At 33.2% G+C, this 24,148-nt stretch overlaps 1 protein-coding gene across 9 annotated transcripts in view; it reads right to left on the minus strand.

Annotated features, from left to right (window-relative positions):
• Positions 1-24,148, minus strand: part of PPFIA2 (PTPRF interacting protein alpha 2) — a 472,979-nt gene that overhangs the window by 83,303 nt on the left and 365,528 nt on the right. For 7 of the 9 annotated variants that reach the window (XM_029205874.1, XM_029205875.1, XM_029205877.1 and 4 more), the window contains 8 exons: positions 21,255-21,401; positions 20,053-20,187; positions 14,652-14,735; positions 14,257-14,388; positions 12,644-12,706; positions 8,933-9,024; positions 4,342-4,477; positions 2,405-2,625 (listed from right to left, as the gene is read on the minus strand). In XM_029205874.1, the coding sequence (XP_029061707.1) occupies positions 2,405-2,625; positions 4,342-4,477; positions 8,933-9,024; positions 12,644-12,706; positions 14,257-14,388; positions 14,652-14,735; positions 20,053-20,187; positions 21,255-21,401 (1,010 nt within the window). Of the gene's footprint in view, positions 1-2,404; positions 2,626-4,341; positions 4,478-8,932; positions 9,025-12,643; positions 12,707-13,628; positions 13,692-14,256; positions 14,389-14,651; positions 14,736-14,830; positions 14,956-20,052; positions 20,188-21,254; positions 21,402-24,148 lie in introns of those variants that run through there. The other 2 variants (XM_029205883.1, XM_029205881.1) reach the window with 2 other exon arrangements.

Here is a 24,148-nt window from a genome sequence, read left to right on the forward strand (position 1 = left end):
TGATACATTTTATGCTGTTATAATGTTAATCGGAATTCACTAAATAAATAAATAACTTTGTGAACATTTAATATCAAATCTAATATTTTCTTTTATCCCTAGGCAATATAACTTTCAATAAATTCCAGAGATTTCCTGGCTGAAAATTAGAAAATCTTTCTTTTCAAATGATACATAATTCCTCCCAACTTTCATTTTGACCCCATTTCTATACTACCACCTGTTAAAACTCTTTTAAAACCTTGAGTGCCTAGTTAATTTCTGCCACTAATCCTAATCTTACATTTGTACTCAGGAATGAATATATGAGACTTTTAGAAACCCAAATCTCAACAAAGTCATTGAGTCTTATCTCCTATCCAATGAAAAAGTATAACTGATAGAATTCTCAATAAATGGTCATTCATAATTATAATTTGGCCAAATAAAATCCTGACTTAGCCAAGTTGCCTTTACATAAGCACCAAGCAATTTAATAATGTAGATATGAGAGACAGATAGTGAAAAGTTTTTAAAAAATACTGTTGCTATAAATGCTTTTGAGAAGACAAAACACTATTACTCTTTCTTTAAATAGGGAGAAGTTTCAAGAATATGCATACATTATTTATTACAAAGACACAAAGAATAAAGAACTTTAGCTGGGTTGCTTCAAGATCCTATTTAAGTTGAATCTACACACATTTTGCATATTGATATAATAAAACTGGGTACCAGTATAGTTTGTTTGCAAAATGGAGTTAGAAACCACCTCTCCTGAGATATTTTCCTCTTAACTACAAATGGCTTATTGTGATTTCCTATGATATAACCTTTAACTTCAAGGTTATGATCACTGCAAAGTTTTCTTTTTATGTATTTACTTTGGAAAAGTTTGGCAGTTTCTTACGAAACGTAACATACTTTTACCATATAAGCCAGTAACTGTGTTCCTTCATATTTACCCAAAGGATTTCAAAGCTTATGTCCACACAAAACCCTGCACACAGATGTTTAGAACTTTATCCATAATTGTCCAAACTTGGAAACAACGAAGATATCCTTCAGTAGGTGAATGGATAAATAACTGGTACATATATACAGTGGAACAATATTCAGTGCTAAAATGCAATGAGCTATCAAGCCATGAAAAGACATGGAGGAACAATAAATGCATGTGACAAAATGAAATAAACCAATCTGAAGAGGCTACATATTGTATGATTCCAAATATATGACACTCTGGAAAAGGCAACTATGGAGACAGTAAAAAGATCAGTGTTTTCCGGGGGTTGGGTCGGGGAGAGGGATGAATAGGCAGAGCACAGCGAATTTTGGGGACAGTGAAAATACTATGTCTGTATGATATCATAATGATAGATACACATTATTATACATTTTCCGAACAACTAAGAGTGAACCACAATGTAAACTATGTATTTGAATAATATGATGTGTCAATGTAAGTTCATCAGTTGTAACAAATGTACCACTCTGGTTAAGGATGTTGATAATGGGGGAGGCTATGCATGTGTGGGGCTGGGGGTATATGGGAAACCATTGTACTTTTCCCTTGATTTTGCTGTGAATCTTAAACTTCTCTAAAAAATAAATCAATACAATTACTGAGGCAAATTTACTCTTAATTTTAATTTTTCACTTACACAAAGAATATGAATTCTGTTACTTTGAAGTTTATTTTCATGGTGCATGTTTTTTTAACATCTTTATTGGAGTATAATTGCTTTACAATGTTGTGTTAGTTTCTGCTGTATAACAAAGTGAATTCATGGTGCATTTTAACTTCACCCAAAGATCAGAATCCGAAAGGAAGGTTTAATCAAGTAACACAGTACATTATTAATGTTCAAACACATTCCAATGGAAAAACTGCCTCCTCTTCAAAAAAGAAAAAGAAAAAGAAATTTTTTACTTTCAAATGATTGGTGGTAAATGATTCCAGAAAAACCTTCTGGTGAGAGGCAATATGGCTCTGCTATACAAAAAATTGTAGTTTTAAACTCTAGGTATTCTATTAATTGTAAAGGAGAGTAAAACTTAGAGGAACTAGTTGAGTAAGAGATAGATTGAAGTTTAATCAAACAAAAAATCCAATGCCACCCAGATTTTCAGTTTATTTGGAAAACTCATCAAAGATTTCACCTTTACCTAATTCTTTTATATTGCTCTAATATCATCATTAATCTGTATATTTTTCATATATGTTTCTTACAAAAGCTGTCCTAATTTTATTCCAGGAATTTGTGAAAATGCACATTCTTATTCAGTAGGTGTGAAGTGAGGTCTGAGATACTGCAGTTCTAATAAGCTTTATTGGTGATGCCAATGTTTCTGATCTGATGATCACATTTTTAGAATCAAGGTCTTCTAATCACTTGAGACCATCAGAAATCATTGAACTCACCTGATTTCTTTGTTGATAGCATCCAATTGTTCCTGAAGCATCATGGCTAGGGTCTGGGCATCAGAATGACCACTTGGAGAAAGAAGATCCATTGAGCTAAAAATCGTTTCTCTATCATCATCATCAATGTCAGACATTTCTGTGTCACTTTCAAAAGGGTGGCTGCTTAGCACTCCAATCTGTTGAGTTCTATTCCATTCATGATCCCCAAGAGATTTCACCTAGATGGTAAAGGAACAATTACAGTATTTATCATGCTGCTCATTTTCAAAGCATTATTCTGAAAATAAAAACTAAAAACATACATGTTTTTATAGCTTACTTGACAAAGGTAGAACTGATTATTAATATTTTAATTTATCATTTCAATAAAATAGTTCCTTGGTACTTAAATAATGGTAGGTACTAATTTTCAGCATAAATATCAATATTTTAATAGAAATAAAAATGATAAACTTCTGCATGATTTTTAGTTCAACCTCAATTCAAGGCAGCAATTACTTTAAAGCATCTATGTTTGCAACATTTTAACTTGTTTTCAAATATAACAATCTCTATTCACTTGTACTTCAGCATTTTCATCTCTTATACTAATTAGGCTGAGGGTACGAATATTACCACTCAATAAATTACACAAGAATTCTCTCTCCAACATTCTAAGAAAGTATTAATAAAAATATTGTGCAGAGGTTTAATTTCATCTCCAGTGCTCTGGTCACTTAAATGCCTCACTGATTTCTTTAAACCCAAGGCATACTACAATAATTTACATGACTATGTTTTTAAAATGAATATAATAAATCCTCCATGTGAACAAAAGTCTTGAGTAACCAACAGACCAGTGCTTTTCAAGCTGTGGTCTGAAGGTAGGAGATGGCTGAAAGTAAGAGAGCAGTCCTAGATTTTCTGCTTTAAAAAAAATTGTTTTTCATTTTTGTGATGATGTAAAATGATTTTTGGGGGGACCACAAGATACTGCCCTGAGTAGTTACTTCAGATTTGAGGACCTGAGTAAGTACTTGTGTTACAAATTGTTTTGGTACTAAGTAGCACTAATTTATTTACCACATAAAACTGAGAAAAGAACTGAGATGGATTTATTTATTCTTCGTTTGCTCATTTATTTATTTATCCATTCATTAGATATTGAATACCTACTACAAGGGACTAACTTATACATGACATGTAGTTGCCAGCTAAAAAATCAAAGGATGTCAAGAGCCTTGTATAAATAAGGACAAGTAGGTTATATAGTATTTTGGACACATAAAAGAGGTTGAGGAAAACAAACTATACTTAGGGCACACAGGAACTATATATTACTTCCCTATAAAATGCAACTATATACTTACTCAACATATACAGCCTACAGATTTTAAGTTATTGACTGAATGAAAGACTGGCACTGCAGCTTATAATGAACAGTTTTCTATAAACACTTTCAACAGTCTGTGTACATTTTCCTCAAAGTGTTATTAAAACAGTAATTATTATTAAAATATGTAATTTTAATTAACAATATAAGTGCCATTGCTTAAATGCCCAAGCAAACTAAAAGCCCATTTGTTTGGCAATATGGCATAATAGATAAAAGTGTGGAATTTGAAATCACACGAATACAGGCTCATGTTTTGTCTCTATCACTTTAATGGCTGTGTAAGTCTGAACACTTAAAATTTCTCAGCTTCAATATCTTCACATCTGAAATTAGTATAAAATAGTACTCAATTTACAATGTTATGTGGATAAATACTTGGGACATACTTGGTTCAACTTTTGGTACGTAGTAGGGGTTATACGTTAGTTATAGTTTTAAAAATATGTTATATATCACACCTGAAATTAATAACAATGAATTCTCTCAGTATTAAAATACTATCCAAAGTGGAAGACTGCATTTACTTAAACCATCAAAGACTTGAAATAAAAAGTTTAACCTTTGGCTCATCTCTCCTCACACCCATGCGGCCTCTCCTTGGTCTTCTTATTACTTTAGTTGTTCTGTAATCAGACTGGCTGTCCACTAGGGATCCAACAGAATACCGCAGCTCAGCTGAGGTGTCTAGATGAGTTCTGGAAACAAGGAAAACATAAAATATGCTCAATCTCAAAACTTCTTTACCAGCAAATCACTATCCACTGCTTAATTGGCAGTAAAGCACAAATCCTCAAAGGAAGAAAAAAAAAAACTTCAAGGAAGAAAATAAGTGTTGAAGTGTTGTAACTCTCAGAGGTCTCTTCGGAGGCTTATGTCGGAAACCCCAGTCTCAGCTTCATTCTGAAGGTCAAGTTCATTTTCTCTTTTTAGAATATTAAAAAACCTTTCTGTTTATTAATCGTTATTTTCAAAAGCAGTAGTCCAATGGAACATGTTAAGATTGACAACCAAAATCCATTGGCTTACATTCCGACAACTCTTAGTTTGAGCTATTTAGTGGATATCCCAGTACATGCTATTTATCACTGTATTTGTTTTAAATATTCCTCATTAAGCTAAGAGAAAAATGTGTAAACTTTTGGGTCACAAAATTATCTATTTTCCAATGTTTTATTTTTCAATTTAGAAAATCAACAAAATACTTAAAATCAGATTGGCCCAAGGTTAATAATCTTATTTTTTTAATAAAATAGGATATTTCACCAGAAGAGTTTTTCAGCTTTTGATAAGACATTGTTCCAAAAAGATTAAGAAAAATCTTTTAATAAGCACATTTAATTCTGAAATCTGCTTAGAGACGAAACAGTTGGAAAATTCTAACTGGAAAATATCGTCAGACTGGTTTTCAAAAGACATGATAATAAAGTACACTGTAATCAAAGTGCACTAAAGGTTTCTCCAAATATATTATTTATATAGAGATTTACAGCAAATTCAGTTTACTGCTACGATGATGATGATAATTACAAATGCAACATGCTGTCCTATAAAATGATCCGTCATCATTAGGAAATATGCTTAAAGCCGTGTCTTCTCTTGAACCTGGGGCTCCTGCTGATCTACTATGCTTTCACTCTTAGCTCTCTTTGTGAACAAAGACAAACATCCCCAAATATTCGGCAAGATTATAAAAGGTTAGGTGAGGTCTGGGTTTTTGAAAGAGTAGAAGACACTGACCTAACTGATGCATGTCTTTGTTTTGCCAAATTGGACATTAAAGCAAATGAACTAAAGAATCATCCCCCAAATAGATGACAGCTATTGTTTTTATAGAAGTGAACTTGAGACTTAATCAAGCAAAATGGCTTTATTACAAATTAGTCATATATTAAAAACTAACCAACCAGGCCATAGTCATTAAATGGCACAACTCTCAGTCTTTATTTATAGCAGAGGGTATAAGTTTCATGAAGGCAAAGTTCAGGTTTTAGTCACTATTGTATGCTCAAGGAGGTATTCCTAGAATACAATAAGAACTTAATAAATATCTGGTAAGACAGTGAATGGATGCAACTGATTATAACACAGTCCTAACTGTCTAGGTCAGAACATCCTAGCGACTTTTAGTCTGTGGCTGCTTAGGGTAATGTCTCTGTGGGTATCAGAGTAGAATTTCTAAAATTTTAACACCTCATACTAGGAGTACTGTTTTCTTGTTTTTTTTTTTTTTTCTTGTTGTTTTATCTCTCAACTCCAAGTCATTTATAAAAACATGAAACAAAACACAGATCTGGTCCCATCAAAGCCCTGCTCAAAACTCTTCAGTGTCTTACAAGGTCCTCTACCTGGGCCCCTCCTACATTCCAGCTTCACTGCTAGTTACTCTCTGCCTTCTCTCTTCGTCTAGCTGTGCTGTCATTTTCCTCAAACTTATACTTTCTTTTGCTTCGAGCCTTTGAACATGCTATTCTTTCTGCCTGAAATTGTCTCTTCAAACATTTATGTGGTTACTATTCTTAAGGTCTCAGCTTAAAAGTCCCATCCTCATATACTATTCTAGCTCCTGGTATTCCCTCTATTATAACAGTCCTCAAATTCATATTCCTGCATTTTCCATCTGGAACATGTATTCTTCACTACCATCACCACTGTATCTCCAATGTCACAGGCTCACAAGTAGAAAGTACTTAATTGATCTTGAGAGAACAAAGACCTGAACCAACAACAATTGTAGAAGAGCCATTGCTTATACTTCATCTAAAGCAGTTACCCCTCACCTCTCTCTTTTTATTCAACTCTGTGATCTGTCAGAGGCAGTATATCCATATATCTCAGTTTTAAAATTATTCTTGGTGTACAATATTTTGAGAGGCACTTGCAGATGTAAGTTACAATACAGTCACTGGTTCCTTTAAACAAGGAACCAGCTAGTTTTCCCTCCTGAATCTCCTGTGACTCTTGAATATAATCTCACAAAGGAGCTTCAATAGATAAATCAAGCACGAATTTTCTTAGAGAAAAGCTGTTATCCACTTCTCTGCTTCCTGGGATGTCCTTCATTGTCCTTTCCAATTATCCAGATCCTACCCTTTCCCCTGAGTTGAGCCAAATCAGGCTTTCTCGGCCACTCTGGAACTCATTTTACTTTCTTTTCAGATTCTAGTAGAGGACATTAGTCACTGATACTCACTTTAGCTCAACTCTTCTTACATCCCCACCTGTAAGATCAAAAACTAGTAGATGAAGTTCTCATGCACTTTCTGTCTTCTTTATTGTTTTTTTTAATTATGTGCACTCAGAAATATGAATGTTCAAGAAATAATTGCTCTTTAATAAATATTCAGTTACCTCATTATAAATTAGCTGTCTTAATAATTCCTATAATACTTTATATTTGTGAGTTGATTTACTGTTTACAAAACACTTTTCTCACTTGTCTCATTTATCTGCAAAGTAATCTTGTGAGATAGTCATAAAATATTATTTTATAAAAAATATTTTTATATAATTCATGTAAATATACATATATATTTTATAAAAATTATTTTATATAATTATGTAAATATACATATATATATATATTTGAACTTATTAAGGAAAAATGGGTTTTCCAAAATCAAACTGCTAGTTATTGTATGTTTAAGACCTAGGAATGTCAATTTTCTTATTTTTGGTCTAGTGTTGTTTCTATTACAATCCATTGTATCAAAGAATAGTTGCTCTGTATGTAGTTCCCAAGTTTCCCTGATGATCCTTCATTGTGGATTAATGTCACATTGCTAGGCTGCCAAGATGACTCACTAAGGTGATGAACTTTTAGACAACACTTCTAGAACTCTGTATTTCTGAGACTGAAGGTCAAAAAGACAATGAAATGGCCATTTGGTCTTATTAAAATATGTTTCATTTGTTGACTGAATAATGCTAGTTCTATGTATTTACTCTGTTGGTATTTTATCAGCTCTTTCTTTCTCCTTTACCGTCATCATCATCATCACCATGTATATCACTGAATTAATAGCCTCAGATATATAAACTGTAATAAAACATCAGAAAAATAAACATTATTTTCAAAATTAAAGACCTACCTATTTAAAAGTTCCTTGGGTGTATTTATGCCTGCAGAACTGTGTTTCTTATACTAAACTGAATTCAAAATACTGAATTTTGTTCTTATTAATACTCACATTTAAGAGAATGTAAGCACCCTTAGGATTTTTTTTAATTTGGATTTTTCACCTGAATGTCCAAAAAATGCTTTACTAGATATTCATTTATTCAACAATATCTATTGAGAGTATACTATATACAAGGTTTCTTTTTTTAGGTGCTGAGATTATGGTACTCAAAACAGACAAAATATCCAACCTTTGTAGAGCTAACATTCTTAGGATAAGCATAAGACCAAGAAAAATGGACTTTTAGAAGTCTGTGGTGGTCAAAAGTTTCAAATAGCTGATACTGTGTTGTCTATCAAATAAATGCTCAAATGGGTGAATCTCTCTATGGTTTTTTTTATCAACTTTAAATAAAAGGCTCTAAGCACAAAGGAAAATTATACGTGAATTATTGAGCTTGATCTGCCTATCTAGAGAGTAAACAAGGATCTCTTTGCTTTTTTTTTTTTTTAAGATTAGGTATTGAGTCAAAGTAGATGAGTACAAACAAGTTTACTTGAAGTTTTTTTTTTTAAACACATTTAATTTCTCCTTCCCTCTTTATTGTAATTAGTTTAACAAAATAGTCAGATACTAAGTGATCATACCAATGATGTTTCTTCAGCAAAATTAAACATTGAAAACATTTCTGCATGTAGAGAAAATGACTCTTCCTGGAAAGAGATGTAATCTCTGTATATATGGTTCCACTTCTTCATTTATAATTTATAATATATAAGAAGACATAGCTCTATATATATTTAATACAGAATACAAAAGGTAATAATTTATATTTTTATTGAATATTTAAGGGAAGAATTACTGAATTAGAGAATTATTTTTGAGTGTAGAAACTGTAAATCAGTAAGGGATCAAAATAGGGCAATGCCTGCTGAGAAACAGGAGGTACTTATTTATTTTACTTGAGGAGATATGAAACCATAAGGAAATTCATAATGATTATTGGTGAAAAAGCTTTTTATTTAATGTTACCTTGATATTGTGGGTTCAATTAAAGAGCCAGTTCTCATTTTCAACTGGTCAAGTTCAGATCGCAGCTTTTCAATTTCTTCTGCTAATCTTTCCTAAAAGTCAAAGAGGCGTTACTCAGATGATATGCATATGCCAATAGTACCAACACTCAACTATGATAAACCAAACAACCAAGCTTAATGACTTTTTAAAAATGGAAAAAATGATTAACATATTTTTATTACATATTGTTAGACATGACAGCAAAAAATGCCTGATTTTCTCCTTGAAATGAAAATATGACAGCAGAAATCAATAAAATTTTATCTACATTCCCTAACATTCACTAATGCTAAGTTTTTCTAAATATATGGGAAAACTAAGGTCATGACCAGCTATGTATACATCACTTCAAAATCTGAGTAGAAAGTATAGCAGTTTAAAAAATAAAGAAAAGGTCTTATTTCTACAGTAAGTAAAGGATTTCAACCATCCTATAATGGTCGAAGGACACATGGGTGAAAGAGAAGGAAGATTAAATTAAAAGGATGAGAAAAAAATTATCACTTGATATGAGTTAAAATTATTAGCTTGATATTGGTACAATAATTTATGCATCTGATAATTTTTTCAGATTGGCATTAACAGTTTCAGTCTGCAAAATTATGAAGATGAGGGTGATCTTATAGCCCTTAATTAAATATTCATGTAAGGACTTAATTTTGTTTTTGTAATTATAAATTTTATAACATTATAAATGTGTCCTTCCAGATTTTCTATTGCTGTTATTTTTCCCCCTTCATGTGGCCAATGCTGGACATTTTACTGGACTCATACTTCTTTTCTCACCACAATTTTTTGTCAATGCGGCCTTTGCAATGTTTCTCTTATCTGCTCCTTTTAAAATTCTTTCTACCACCATCCTACATTACACACGTTTTTACCTTTTTCCTGAATTATTTTACCAGCTTCCACGATGTATTGCTACCTTCAATCTCCTTCCCACACATTCCTCTGCTAGATGTATCATTTTATTTTATTTATTTATTTTTTGCAATACGCGGGCCTCTCACTGTTGTGGCCTCTCCCGCTGCGGAGCACAGGCTCCGGATGCGCAGGCTCAGCGGCCATGGCTCATGGGCCCAGCCGCTCCGCGGCATGTGGGATCTTCCTGGACCGGGGCACGAACCCGCATCCCCTGCATCGGCAGGTGGACTCTCAACCACTGCGCCACCAGGGAAGCCCTACAAATTACTTTTAAAGCGTTTGACTTTTACTCTGAGTGAGATAGGAAATGACTGGAGGATTTCTGAGCAGAGAAGTGACCTGATCATTCTGATGGCTGTGAAATGGACTGATGAATGGGATTAGGAAGTAGAGAAGATAAAAAATTATTATGTTCTTCCAAAAACAGGCAAGAGAATTATGGCTTGGACAACAATAGTGTTAGGAAGAGAATGGCAAGGATATTGGTTGTATTTTGATGATAGAATTAAGAGAATTTGCTCTTGGACTGGCTATGGGGTGTGTGATAAAGAAAGAGGTCAAGAACAGCTCCAAAGTTTTTAGCCTGCGTAGTTAAGAAAAAGAAGTTGTGATTTACTGACAAGACTGCTGCTGGTGGTGAATAGGTTAGGTGGTGGTGGTGTTTGGGGGGTTGAGGGATTACTTGTTAAGACTGAGATGACCATGTGTCCAAATAGAGATACTGGGTTGACTCTTGAATATATGTACTCCCTCAGGGAAGAGGAAGTATAGTAGGTGATCTAAATTTGCAAATTCTTAATTTACAGATGGTATTTAAATCCATGAACTCACCAGGGACCGAACATAGAGAAGAAATCCAAGGACAGTCCTAGGAACTTCAAATTTTAGAGATCAAAATAATGAAGAGAAACATGAAAAGAAGAGGTTGAGTATATGAAGGATATTTACTAATAATGGACTGTGAGTTAAATATAATCGAGTGAAAATTTGAGGAGTTATAGGAGATGTGGTTAGATGAGGAAATGTGCTCAGCTGTATGGAATGATATTCAGAAATGAGGTATGACCTGGGATTTGCTGCCTCTAGTGATTGACATGAACAGGAATGCAAAGCATGGAATGATTAGTACTGCGGGTTGCCTGGGCAGACTTTTGGAGCTACAGGCTTGGGTAGGAGGTTGGGGAGTGGGTTCTGGGGATCTTGCCAGAAGCACACAGAGCTTTGGATAACATAACATTCCATAACAGGATTAAGTCCCGAATTCACAATCTGTTTACACCCTAGTTCTTTAAACACAGCCAGTCACAGCAAACTTCTGGTGATTCAGCAAATCAACCATCTTTGTTTTCTCTGTGCTATTGCATAGTTATCATCTTCTTCCGTACCATTCTTTATTTGTTAAGATCAAATGTGCCTTCAAGAGCCTGATGAAATGTTATCTTCTTCACTGTAGACTTTCTGAACTACTTTAGAAAGAATTAGATGCTATCTTCTAGGCACCATATTGTATTGCTCTCATACACCTATCTTTCGGGGTTTAAGGGTGTGTACATCCTGACCATGGGACTAAATAGTTATTTTTTAAATTAACATCATAATATGTAGTATTCAATACAGTTAAATGTACAATTGTTCCTTCTTATCTTTATTCTCTCATCTTTTCCAATACCTTCCAAATGACGTACTGTTGCCAGATCTCCTTCCCTTCCCTCCTTCCTTCCCTCCCTTCCTCCCTCTCTTCCTCCCTTCCTTCCTTCCATTACTCCCTCTCTCCCTCCTTTCTCTGTTTCCATTCCTTCCATCTTTTGTTTAATATACATCTATAAGTCACTTCTTAAGTTAGTGATTTTATATTATTTCATTTACTGATGCTGAACAAAATGAAATAAGACAAAATTGCCAACAAGAATTTTACATGTTAAGGAAGGAGGAAAACACATTAGCAATTACAGCTTTTAACATTTTATAATCTGGTCCTTATCTGTCTAGTCTATCACATATTCTACAATAGGAATAACTGATTCCAGCCAAACTGTTATGTCCATTATTATTTAAGATATCAAAGTCACTACTCACCTCCTCCCCACTCTAAGTACTTGCAATCATGGCACAGGCACTGTATTTGAAAGTCTTGCAAAACAGTCCTGTCTTTCCTTAAAGCATTCTGAAGCCTTCTTTATAGCAGCAATGTATATTGATCTCTCCTACCCGTAGTTCTTACTATCTTTCATTCATTTGACACTTGGCATCTGTGACTCTACAACTCATTGCTTTGTGTTTTCTCTCCTCAATTAGACTTTTCAGGTACTTTAGAACTAAGTTCATGTTTGCAAATATAACAGCACAACTTTATGCACAGTAGGTATTTAATACATTTCTGCTAAAATAGTATCTCAAACTAGACACAAATCGGTGCATACATTTTTATCCCATTTATATAAAGCATGAAAAAAGTCAAAACCATTTTTTTTCTGTTAGAAGTCAAGATAGTGATTATCCTTTAGGATAAGAGTAGTGATTATATGCTAAGTGGGGCTTCCAGCATGTTGATTTTCAGTGTGTTTGGTTTGTAAAAATTCATCAAGCTCTCCCTATATACGTACACTTTTCTGTATGTATAATATAAAAGTTAAAATATTTTTAAAATATAACATCCTAAAATTATTTATTATCAAATTTATTTTATAACAAAATATTCACCAATGTGAAATAGAAAAGTGGGCAAAATGTAAGCTTCCATAATACCTTGTCATGTAAAGATTCTTCCAGATTCTTTCTGAAAGTTTCTGATTCTTGAATTAAAACGTTCTACAGAAAAGAAAAAAAACACATAAATAATAAATAAAACAGAAAATAATTAAATGTGTAGATTAATTTTTTATCACTCAAGAATCTTCTTTGATTCCTTCCTTGGTGCATCTATTTTTTCATTTCCATGGAAACCAAGTTTCAATGGAATCTTTAAACAAGACACCTTAACATTTTTAGAAATACATAATTTAAATAGGAAATGTCACTTTGTAACACTTGGATTGACAAATAAGATAAATATTAAGTTTTAAGCTATTTCTGACTGCCTCTTCCCAGTCTTTTTAGAATTTGAAATAATTAGGTTACTTTTCAAATGAGAAAAAGTGAATAAAAAGCAAAATATTAGCCAAAGCTATCATAGAGAAGAATTCAGATAAACTCATTTTTACTACCCGAAGAAAGAAGAAATTGTAAGATCAGATTCTTTTAAAAGTTCAATTTCTGGATCCTTATTTCAAATACAGAATTAACAATTTCTAATAATGTTTAAATTATTAGATAAATAAAAACAAAATATTAGCTTTTTAAAAAACTAATGTTATATATCATGATGTAGAAATAACTTGCATCATAGATTTGAAAAAAATCCTTGCCATAAAAGTATTACTGTTGTAAAAGCTTTACGCTTTTCTTATAGTATTACAAAGCATGATTTAAAATAATGTATTCTTTTCAAATTTACAGAGTTAAATTAAAACAAGAGTGTGGTTATTGGCATGCATGTGGTGCTGAATGGGAAGAAGGCATGCCTTATGACTTCTTACTGGGTAAATTAATCAAACTACTTTAACATTTCATTGAAACATTTTTCCTATTTTGGTTTATTGTATGGAGCAGGGGAAAATGTCTAGCTTAGGTAGTGATTGGCATTCCATCTAAATTTCCAAAATGATTTCTCCACCTAGGTTTTAGTCCCTACCTTTTTTTATACTCTGGAATTGGCAACCAGCTCACTAGATCTTGCTGGTCAGGTAGTCACCAACTATTAATCGGATATATTAACTGTGAATTAAATTGTAGATTGTACAGAAACACTTTTTTGGAAACAATGCAGCTGAAAGTTTTGCATTTCTAAACTCTGTGGTGGGACTGACACTACTGCTATTGGTGATATAAACTCACTCACATTTTGGCTTTTAGACTAGCAGTAGATTCAGTTACTTGAAACATTTGTGTGGTTCAAAGCAAGCCTCCCCACACACTCCAAAATACTAATTTTTGTCTTACTCTTCGTTTTTGCATACCACATGAAAGACAAATGAAATATATTCATCACAAAAGTGCACCATGTTTTAATACCTTTGTCTTATATGATCATGCTAATATGTAAGATTTATATACCATGTAACATTTTTTATTCATTTAAAAATTGATCTTACATATTTTTACAGAAACTATTTGTTCACTTTTAAGAATATATCAGGCTTTTTTTAAATTAAGGAAAGTAAATGGATCATCTGAACAATGCAATGATTGTAGCAGAGTGTAAAACAAACATGATCATAAGAACATAGCTGATAATCATGTGATTCTACTGGTCCTTTTACCTTCTCTTCTAGAGCAGCCATTCGTTCCTTTAAGTGTAGCTGTAAGCGTTCATTGGATTCAGTCAGAAGTCTATCCACAGTATCGGATAATCTTTTGTTGTGCTCCTCATTCATTTTCTCTCTTTGCCTAGCCTTACATTCAAAAAATAAATAAATAAATTTAACATAAAAATCACTTTAAAATATTTGGGCTTGTTTTTGTATTTTTTCTAGTTTTAAAACTGGATTTAATTTTATGTCTGTTTTGATTAAATTGGCAGAAACTTTTTTTAATGCACAGGGCATATTCATATGATTTTAAATATAACCTATAATCAAGAAAGACATTCAGTTCTTATATGTAGAATATAAATCCATAAACTGATGCTTGAGAGGGATGGTCTTAAAATACATACTCTTTGAAGTTCTTGATTTTTCTCTTCAAGTTGACCTTCTAGATGCCTCATACGTTCTTCAATGTTTCCATGTCTTTCTTCAGCCTGTTAAGAAATATGAAGAATGCACCTGACATGTAAGATACGGTTAACACTTTTCCTCTAAATAAACCGAAATAAAATGTAAAGCAAGCTACTACCAACCGCAAATGTAGTTTTCAAAAAATAAACTTTTTTTAAACAGGCAGCTGAACAGCATTGCTTGAAATGTGTCAGCTACAAAGGCCTGTTACATCCAAGCATCAGCAAAACATCGGAGTTATTTATGAGCAATGAAATCAGCCAAATGTAACATGCAGACTGTGCATGGTTTGAACACAAACCTGCCATTGTCCAATCTTAAGCTCCTGAAGCACTGAACTGCACAGATGGTCGATTATCAATAAATAAAAGTAACATAATTTTTACAAATGAAAAGAAAAACTTAGATGAATTCTATTTAGCAATAGAAAGTAAAGTCCAGTAGGACTACCTTCCTACGTATGGAGATCATTTCTTGTAGTTTAGCTTCCATAACATATTGATAATCATCAGATGAGGTAGAAGAGGTTGGATCAGACTAACGAGTCAAGGAAAAGGAGAGGGACAAAATTGAAAAATCAGAACTAAAGGCACTGACACTGAACAGAACATAGCACAGAATGCTTAAAAGAAAAATGTGACAGCAAATTTAATACTTTAATAGAATTTTATGTGGAAAGAACTACACTGATATCTGGTGAACATGATGAAGTTGATGGTTATAAGTGAAAAATAATGATATGCTCAAATAAAAAGCTACCAACCTAAGGTATGGAAGGTTAGTGATGGCTGGCAATGAAAGACCACTACAGAATGAATTAAAGCAACTCTGAAAGAGTCATGTAATAGTTGGAATTATGGGAAACCAAACACTAGAATATGTCTCTGATAGATTGTTAAAAGTTTTATATTTTGGGTTGTTTGTTTATCATATTACTTAAAGATAATGGAAACAAAGTACCTCAATATTGAGGAGTAGGCCAAGCCAATGACTCAGGTGAAATAAATTTGGAACAAAATTTATTATAAACCCAGCTCTGTAGAAATCAGAGAAAAGGCTAAGCCACGGGGTTAATTATTATGAGTATTCTCCAATTCAAGCAGGATTGTTTCCTCAGCAGCACTAGCAAACTTACAAAATGACTTCTGGTCTCTGAATACAAACTATGGCTGTAGGTGTAGAACCTCAGCGCCTATTCTTAGACATAGCCTTAATTCGACATTTTAAATGAAAATGATTAGAAGTCCTCAAATAAAGTGACAATAATGCTGTGAGGACAAGAAAACTTATTGTGAATTCTCCTGAATGATACTAGGGACCACTCTAAAACTGATTCTGCATTGATTTGTTGCTATGGAAACAAAATAGTGCCCTAAAGTGAATAGGCAGCACAGTGCCTTTTGTGAGCTAATGTTTGCCCAGTGCCAAGGTTAGTTACATGTCTTGGAGGTGAATGTCAGGTTACCACAGATGCAGAGTGTTCAACACATGTGACATTGCTGATAGCTGAACTGTATTAGTATGTTATGTACAGATTACATGGAAAGTTACATCAACATTTTAATCATAATTACAAGTTAAATAATCACAACAGCCAAAGTACCCTATGTCAGGATAACAAAATTTAACTCCAGAGCATATTCTATTACATTTTATAAGTTTATTCTAAAACAGTGAAATGTACTTTATGCAAATATAGGACTATATATAAATATATCATTCAGTACCTGAAAAGAAATAGTTACCTATTCATGTATTGGTTCATATGCATATGTACTATTTTATGCAACAAATTCCAACTTAATCTATAAAATAAACATTTAACGGCTGTGCTTATGCAAATAATAACTCAATATTTACATTTTGAAAGATTTTCCTTCTGATATTCTTATTTCATAAATCAGGAAAATAATGAAGAAATAACAAATAACCAATTTCTCTCCTCAACCAGAAGCAACACAGAATGCTACCATAGTCTTCAAATGCCACAAAATGATTTTATAATATTTTTTAAAATTTATAATTCAATTAAGAATATAGTAAATGGTTCAAAATTTTGCTGAAATTATGTATTTTAAATTCTTAAACATATCTGTAATCTCTCAAAAGTACATTTTAACAAGCAGTTAATGTTATGACAATTAATCTGGTGACTGACTCAAGGTAGTCAAGGCATGAACATTTCAATTTCCAAAACTGTTTATTCAAATATACAAGTAAGTCAGTAGATCTTTCAAAGGTCCTTAAAACTTCTAGCTGTTTCCATCTTAACTACTGAAAACACACCAAACATTGTGAAGATTCACTTCAGAGATTAAACGAGAATTCTGTCATGTTTAAATCACTGTTAATGTTGATACTTTTTATTGGTACTAAAAATGAATGAAATACCTTATGGAATTCAAGATGAATTATGTCCTTGCTGAGGAATATGCATTTTAATTAAAGAAGTAAACATCATAAATCATAAGACTGGGATCCCAAAATGTTATTATTTAATTGTATATACACTCACCAAAGCCAAATTTAAAATTTTATCCCTAGCCATTATTCAATACTTCTTACTTTCTAAAAGCCTTAAATGAGCTTTAGCTACCTATTTTTACACACACACACCCCACACTGGCAAAAAAAATGATATTCTTATCAACCAAAGAATAAATTCAGACATCATCTCTAAACAAACACTGGATCAATTTGCAACCACTTGATTTATGTTCACCTTAACCTTATGAAGACTGCAATTTAAGCAACTGGTGTAAATACTATAGTCACATAAGAACAATCTTGTATATTTTGACTCCTTGACGGGATATAGGGCTTATCTTGGTTTCACTCTTTAATGTGACAAGGCAATTTTCAAATGAGCTAAAGTTTTAGAAGAAAACTTTACAGTTTTCTTTTATAGGCAGAAATAGTTTTGAGAAGAATGTGAATATATCTGGAAATGGAGAAGCAATCAAATTTAAAGAGAGGAGGACCAAAGAGAAGAAAACAATAGTGGCAGATAATAAAAGTAGAAAAAATACTTATAGGCCAATTAAAATATATGAGGGATTGTTAACAATATCATTCAAAATATAGGAGAGGGAGACTAAACTAAGCATAAATCATAAATTAGTGAGAAGTCAAAAACATTATGACGTAGAAAAGACTATGGAGATCAATAATAAGACATTGAAAACAAACTGGAATTGAAGTAATGAATAACTAAAACCGGTTTTACAGACAGTCCCTAAAGGTCTTGAGAACAGAGATAAAAAAATGGTCAAAAATCTTTTTAGCCATAAAGCTTGGGAGAGCAAATGAAAGACTGATCTTCAAATGTTATAAAGGGGTTACAAGCAGAGGGAGTACACTGAAAATAAAATCTCAGCACCAGAGGCGTGTGAATAATGAATTAAATATGGCGATAATCTACAAACTGTATATCTGAAATAATGTTGATACAGAGCCAGTCAGGAGAGAAAGCAGTAAAAAGGACAAGCAGAGTGAATTCTAACATTTTCATACTTTTTAAGAGAGGTAAAACTCCTGAAAAGTGAGGAAATCAAAGGGGTCTATTCCTTTTTAATTCCCTTTCTATTCTCTTTTATTTCCAGATGAAGTGGAATTTTAGCAATATATTATCAGGTAGGAGTGAACTGAGGAAATTACTTTGGGTGCATAAGTGAATATATGTATCAAATATGACCTCAATAAAATAAAATAGAGGGAAAAACAGATGAGACACCTATTCTAAGTTGTTTTGTTTTACATTCTAAATTAAGGATTCTTAGGAATTTTTAAAGCCTGATATGTCAAGTATTATATTTTAAATTATGCTTTATTCTCAATCCATCAGAGGTTAATTTGGGGCAATTTTTTACTGAATTTTAAATTGTGTTTTTGGGGGAGAGATTCCAGACTTTCTTGTAGTTTACTTATGACACTATTGATTATTTTACACTAAAATATTACAAAAGTTACTTTTATTATTTAGCCACTTGCCTAACTCCCCCTAAAATAGTTCAGTTCAATAAGATAATTCTTTATAAAAGTTCTTTATATTCCTCAAATGAAAAGCCTAAGTATACATATCTTAATCCATATTATAGTAATTTTAAATGTGTTTGCAAGAAAAAATAGCATGCTACTACTACTATGTTTGCACTTTTTATATAATTTCAATAATATTTCTAAAATTAAATAAGTTTATATTTATTTTAGAAATCACACATCTCTGAAATTTCCAGAGTGGTTTATGGCATGGTCTGTGACTATGGAAGGATCCAGATTGTATCACCCTAATCAGACTAAAGTTTCATTCAGCTAGTTAGTCCAATACTCTACAACAAACTATACCAATACTTTCTGCTTTGTCAACTGTTTGTCTTTTCACTACCTGTTTAACTACCCTATTTTAACTAATAGGCAACAGTTTACTGTTCCTCTTTAATTATTTACTTTTCCAAAAGTAACTATATGTGTCTACTTTTATTTTGTTGCATCAATTGTTTTGGATAATCCCTAATGCCAGAATTTATAACTTGCAGTTCATATATCTATCTGACCCGTTTACTGCAGTGGTGTGGAAAACAGCACATGGTAATGACTGTGTGAACATCTAAAATGTGTGTAAATTTTTGAATTGATATTAAAAGTTAAACATGCTTTTAGTGACAAAATCTGTACTTTTATTCTAGTGACATGTGACTTTCAAGCAATGCCATTCCATTTGACTGTGAAAGGTAAGAATAGTCATTTTAGCATTATAATGGTTGCTAAGTTCTAAAATATGCATATAATTGCAGAATCTAATGTCCATAACACAGCAGTTAATTTTGAACATTCTTCAGAATATTATTGATTTTAATTGGTTCAGAAGAAATTACAACTATTAAAATCACTTTCTGACTATTTAATGGCTTTAGACTTCTACAAATCTAATGTCTAACTTCTAACAAAATTTTTTCATACCATAGTCAGAAAGGAATCAACTGCTTATGGTATCTCCTACATTTCTAATACTGTATAATTTATGCTAAGCTTACTAAATTATTTTGTCTCATGTATATCCATATGTGCAAATATAACCATGGAAAATTAACTCTAAGGATGTGATATTTTGTTTGTTTTTGTTAATGTTTAAATAGGCAAAGGAATCATCATATCATATGTATCAGTCATTCATTTCAACATAAATATGTGTAACATAAAAATTCATCTAAATAACAGACCAATAAAGATTAAATAAACTTAATCTTCATAAAGCCTAAAGAAAATCTTCATATATTCCATTTTGATTACTAGTCATTTCTATAAGTATATCTAAGTTGACCAACTGTTTTATTGCAGTACCTTTGTCAGGGCTGCAATTCTCTGAGCCAGTTCAGCCTCTACTTCAGGTAAGGTCTCAGCTTTTCTCATAGTTTGCTGCAACTTTTGCTCAGCTAGCTCAAGACGCTCTTGTAACTGTCTATTCTTCTCTTCCATCTGAAATAGGGACGAAAAAAGAGACACTTAAATTGTCACAGTTAGGATACCAAACACCAGTCACCAGGGGCTGTGGGCTTCAAGCCACTCTTCTAGAGTTAAAATAAGCTACTACTACCATACCTACTGTGCAAAGAGATTATTGTTCTCATGTTTTCATATATTACTTATCCATAATCCTTAATAAATTCAGCACATTAAAAAAAGAAAACCTTTTACTGACGGCAGCAAAAAGAAAAGAAGTTAATAGTGAGTATTAACCTGGACAAATGGAATACAACTTAGTACTAAGACTTCAGATACACCGTAATAGCAACATACTGAAAATCATAACATTAGCTGGAGTAGGAGAGGGAATGTAGCATAATGATTGAGAGTCCAGGCTCTAGAGATGAAGTTGGAAGACTTTTCCTGTGAAGGCCAGATGGTAATTATTTTAGGCTTTGTGTATCATAAAGTCTCTGTTCCAACTATTCAATTTTACTGTTGTAGCACAAAAGCAGTCATAGACAATGATTAAATGAATGGGTATGTCTATGTTTCAATAAACCTTTATTTATAAAACAGAGCCATAGTTTTGGCACATGGGCCATAGTTTGCCCACTCCTCTAGAGCCGAATAGACCTAGGTTTCCATTATTGACTCTGCAATTACCATATGTGTGACCTTAGGAGAGGATTCATGTCTCTGAACCTTAGTTTCCTCAGTATAATAATTGTACTTACTTTACTCCTCAGTATAATAATTGTATAATAATTATTACACTTTACAGTATACTAATTGTACTTACAGGTGGTGGTTGGATTTAAGCGAGGTAATACATGTAAACTGTTTAGCACAGTTTCTGGTTCATGTCTAGATACAAAGTAAATATTAGTCATTATTTTTATTATTATTAAGATAGATTTCTAGATTACACACTGAAAATCACATCTGTTTAGTTAGCTTGGTTATAAATTTTAGAGAATGATTGATTACCAAAGAATACCATATTTTATTTACTCCATGTTTTGTGAGAATGGTGAGAACACACAGACCAGAACAAAACCAAGATAGAGATACTGAACCTGCCGTAGGATGGCCTCTTTATTTGCTAACTCATTTTCTAGTTTGTCATTCATGTCATGTATGGAGGTAGATTCTCTCTGAGCACTGAGGTAACGCTTCTCAAGGGTCGTGATTCTTTCTTCCATATCTTCCTTCTGTGCCATGGCCTACAATTAAAATAATTTTAAAAATCAGATTCTTAGTTTATATATTGTCTTATTATTTAAATTAAATAGTGAGCTATAAAAGAAACTATTGCTTTCTTGAGGTAAATATTCATTCCTTTCTTTTCATTAAGGGGATGCAAGATTTCACGTGAGTTTTCTCAACTTATTTGTCAGAATTCTTCTTCCATCTTGGGTTAGCAAAAAGCTTTCTCTATCTGAGAATGCAATGGAGTACATTTTAAAACTCCTTACTGTAGACTTGGTATTCTTAGAAAAGAAGTGGCAGAAAAATTAGTTCATTACACAGTAGAAATAAGTATAATTATGGGTAGAGTTGCAAACCATAAAATTGGTAAAATGGTGGCTATAGTTCCAAATTGCAAAGGGTTTTTCAAAGAAGGATAATAAATATCATCAGTATCCTTATTGTCATGTATAAGTAAGAATAGCTCAGTGGTTAAAAGAGAAGGCAAAAATGAAAAAAAAAAGTAAATTTGAATCACACTCACAAATGAATTGACAAATTTACTTTGGAACTTAACCATTTCCCTTGTTTAATTGGAATATGATATATTCCAATGAAAAAGAATTTATAGAACTCAATGAACACAAATCTCTAGGGGAAAATCAGTTATTGGTGCAAATGAAGCGATAATTTTAAATACTATATTATTAATATAATATTAACTATTATATTAAGCAATAATTTTAAACCATATAATTCATAGATAACATGGAAATGATTTTATCTTCCTAATAGCTTACATGGGAATTTATTAGTAGGTAGATAACCTACTTTTTTGAGATATTGGGAAAAATCAGCTGCAGAAGTGAGCATCTTGGGCCTGGTGTGGTTTTCTGATAATTTGGGAAGCTCTTTTGCATAAAGAGCCTGACATTGAGGAGATGGTGGTGTTTTCCATTTATTACCATCCAGGTTTCTTTGACCACTTGTTCCTAAGCAGTCTCTTTGTTACTCTCCTACAAGATCCAGAGTCAGTCCTGCCACATGCACAGAACAGATAAATTCCATTCTAATTTTCCAACAGAAATAGAAGCCCTTAAATGGACAGTCCTTCAGCTTCCTGATCTTCCCTAACCACCATCTGGAAATTTAAATACATCCACATAAATCCTTAACCTCTATCTTTTAGTTTAGAACAGGTGTTCCACCTTCCCTCGAAGTTCAGTCATTATCTGTATTCTGGGTTTTATGCCTTTTCTTTTCTTTTTTTTGCGGTACGCGGGCCTCTCACTGCTGTGGCCTCTCCCGTTGAGGAGCACAGGCTCCGGACGCGCAGGCTCAGCGGCCATGGCTCACGTGACCAGCCACTCCGCAGCATGTGGGATCTTCCCGGACCGGGGCACGAACTCGTGTCCCCGGCACTGGCAGGCAGACTCTCAACCACTGCGCCACCAGGGAAACCCTATGCCTTTTCTGATTCAGGGATTTGGTCACTTTTTCTCCTGAATTTTCAAGGTGCTAGTAGAGGTAAATCCCATAACAATAGCAAGAAGAATGAAACAGGCTTATAAAAAATTTGGTACAGATCAGAGGTGGAGAGCAGAGGAAACAGAGATGATTCAAAGAAAATAAGAATGAGAATTCTTATTCTCATTCTTAAAAATAAGAATGATAAATTATCCGATAAATTATGGACCATTGTCCATAATCTGAATTGAAATTATGAAACCAAACTGTTGAAGTGGGTGGAAAGACTTATCATAGCTTTAAAAATAAGTAAGCAAATTTATTTACCAGGTAATTAATAAAATCCTAGAAAAACAGAAAGCCAAACAAAAGGAAATATTACCATTGAAAATGACTACTTGGATCATTTGTGGAATTATTTACATAGTCATAATAATGGTAACACCGAATGTGATTTTGAGATGATTATAGTGGAAGGATGGGTGTTAAGAGAAAGGAAGGGAAAGAAGAGAGTTAAAATCATCATATAATATAACAGCAAGACATAGGATAAGTTTAAGTAAGAGAAAATACCAGAAGTAATGGCTAAAAGGGTTGAAATTAAGAATTTCAGGGACTCTCCACACCTCCCCTTCCGGGAGCCTGTGCAGCCCGCCACTGCCAGGGTCCCGGGATCCAGGGACAACTTCCCCGGGAGAACGCACCGCACGCATTAGGCTGGTGCAACGTCACGCTGGCCTCTGCCGCCGCAGGCTCACCCCGCATACCCTCCCTCCCCCCAGCCTGAGTGAGCCAGAGCCCCCGAAGCAGCTGCTCCTTTAACCCCGTCCTGTCTGAGCGAAGACCAGACCCCTCAGGAGACCTACACGCAGAGGCGGGGCCAAATCCAAAGCTGAACCACGGGAGCTGTGCTAACAAAGAAGAGAAAGGGAAATTTCTCCCAGCAGCCTCAGGAGCAGCGGATTAAACTTCCACAATCAACTTGATGTACCCTGCATCTGTGGAATACCTGAATAGACAACAAATAATCCCAAATTGAGGAGGTGGACTTCGGGAGCAACTATATATATATATATATATTTTTTTTTTTTTTTTTTTTCCCTCCCCTTTTTCTTTTTGTGAGGGTGTATGTGTATGCTTCTGTGTGAGATTTTGCCTGTATAGCTTTGCTTTCACCATTTGTCCTGGGATTCTGTCTGTCCGTTCTTTTTTTTTTTTTTACTTTAAACATTTTTTTCATAATAATTATTTTTTATTTTAATGACTTTATTTTATTTTATTCCCTTTCATCCTTCCTCCCTCCCTCCCTCCCTCC

The sequence above is a fragment of the Monodon monoceros genome, unplaced genomic scaffold (assembly GCF_005190385.1).
Source record: "Monodon monoceros isolate NGI ecotype Baffin Bay Population unplaced genomic scaffold, NGI_Narwhal_1 Super_Scaffold_6, whole genome shotgun sequence".
Lineage (NCBI taxonomy): Eukaryota > Metazoa > Chordata > Mammalia > Artiodactyla > Monodontidae > Monodon > Monodon monoceros.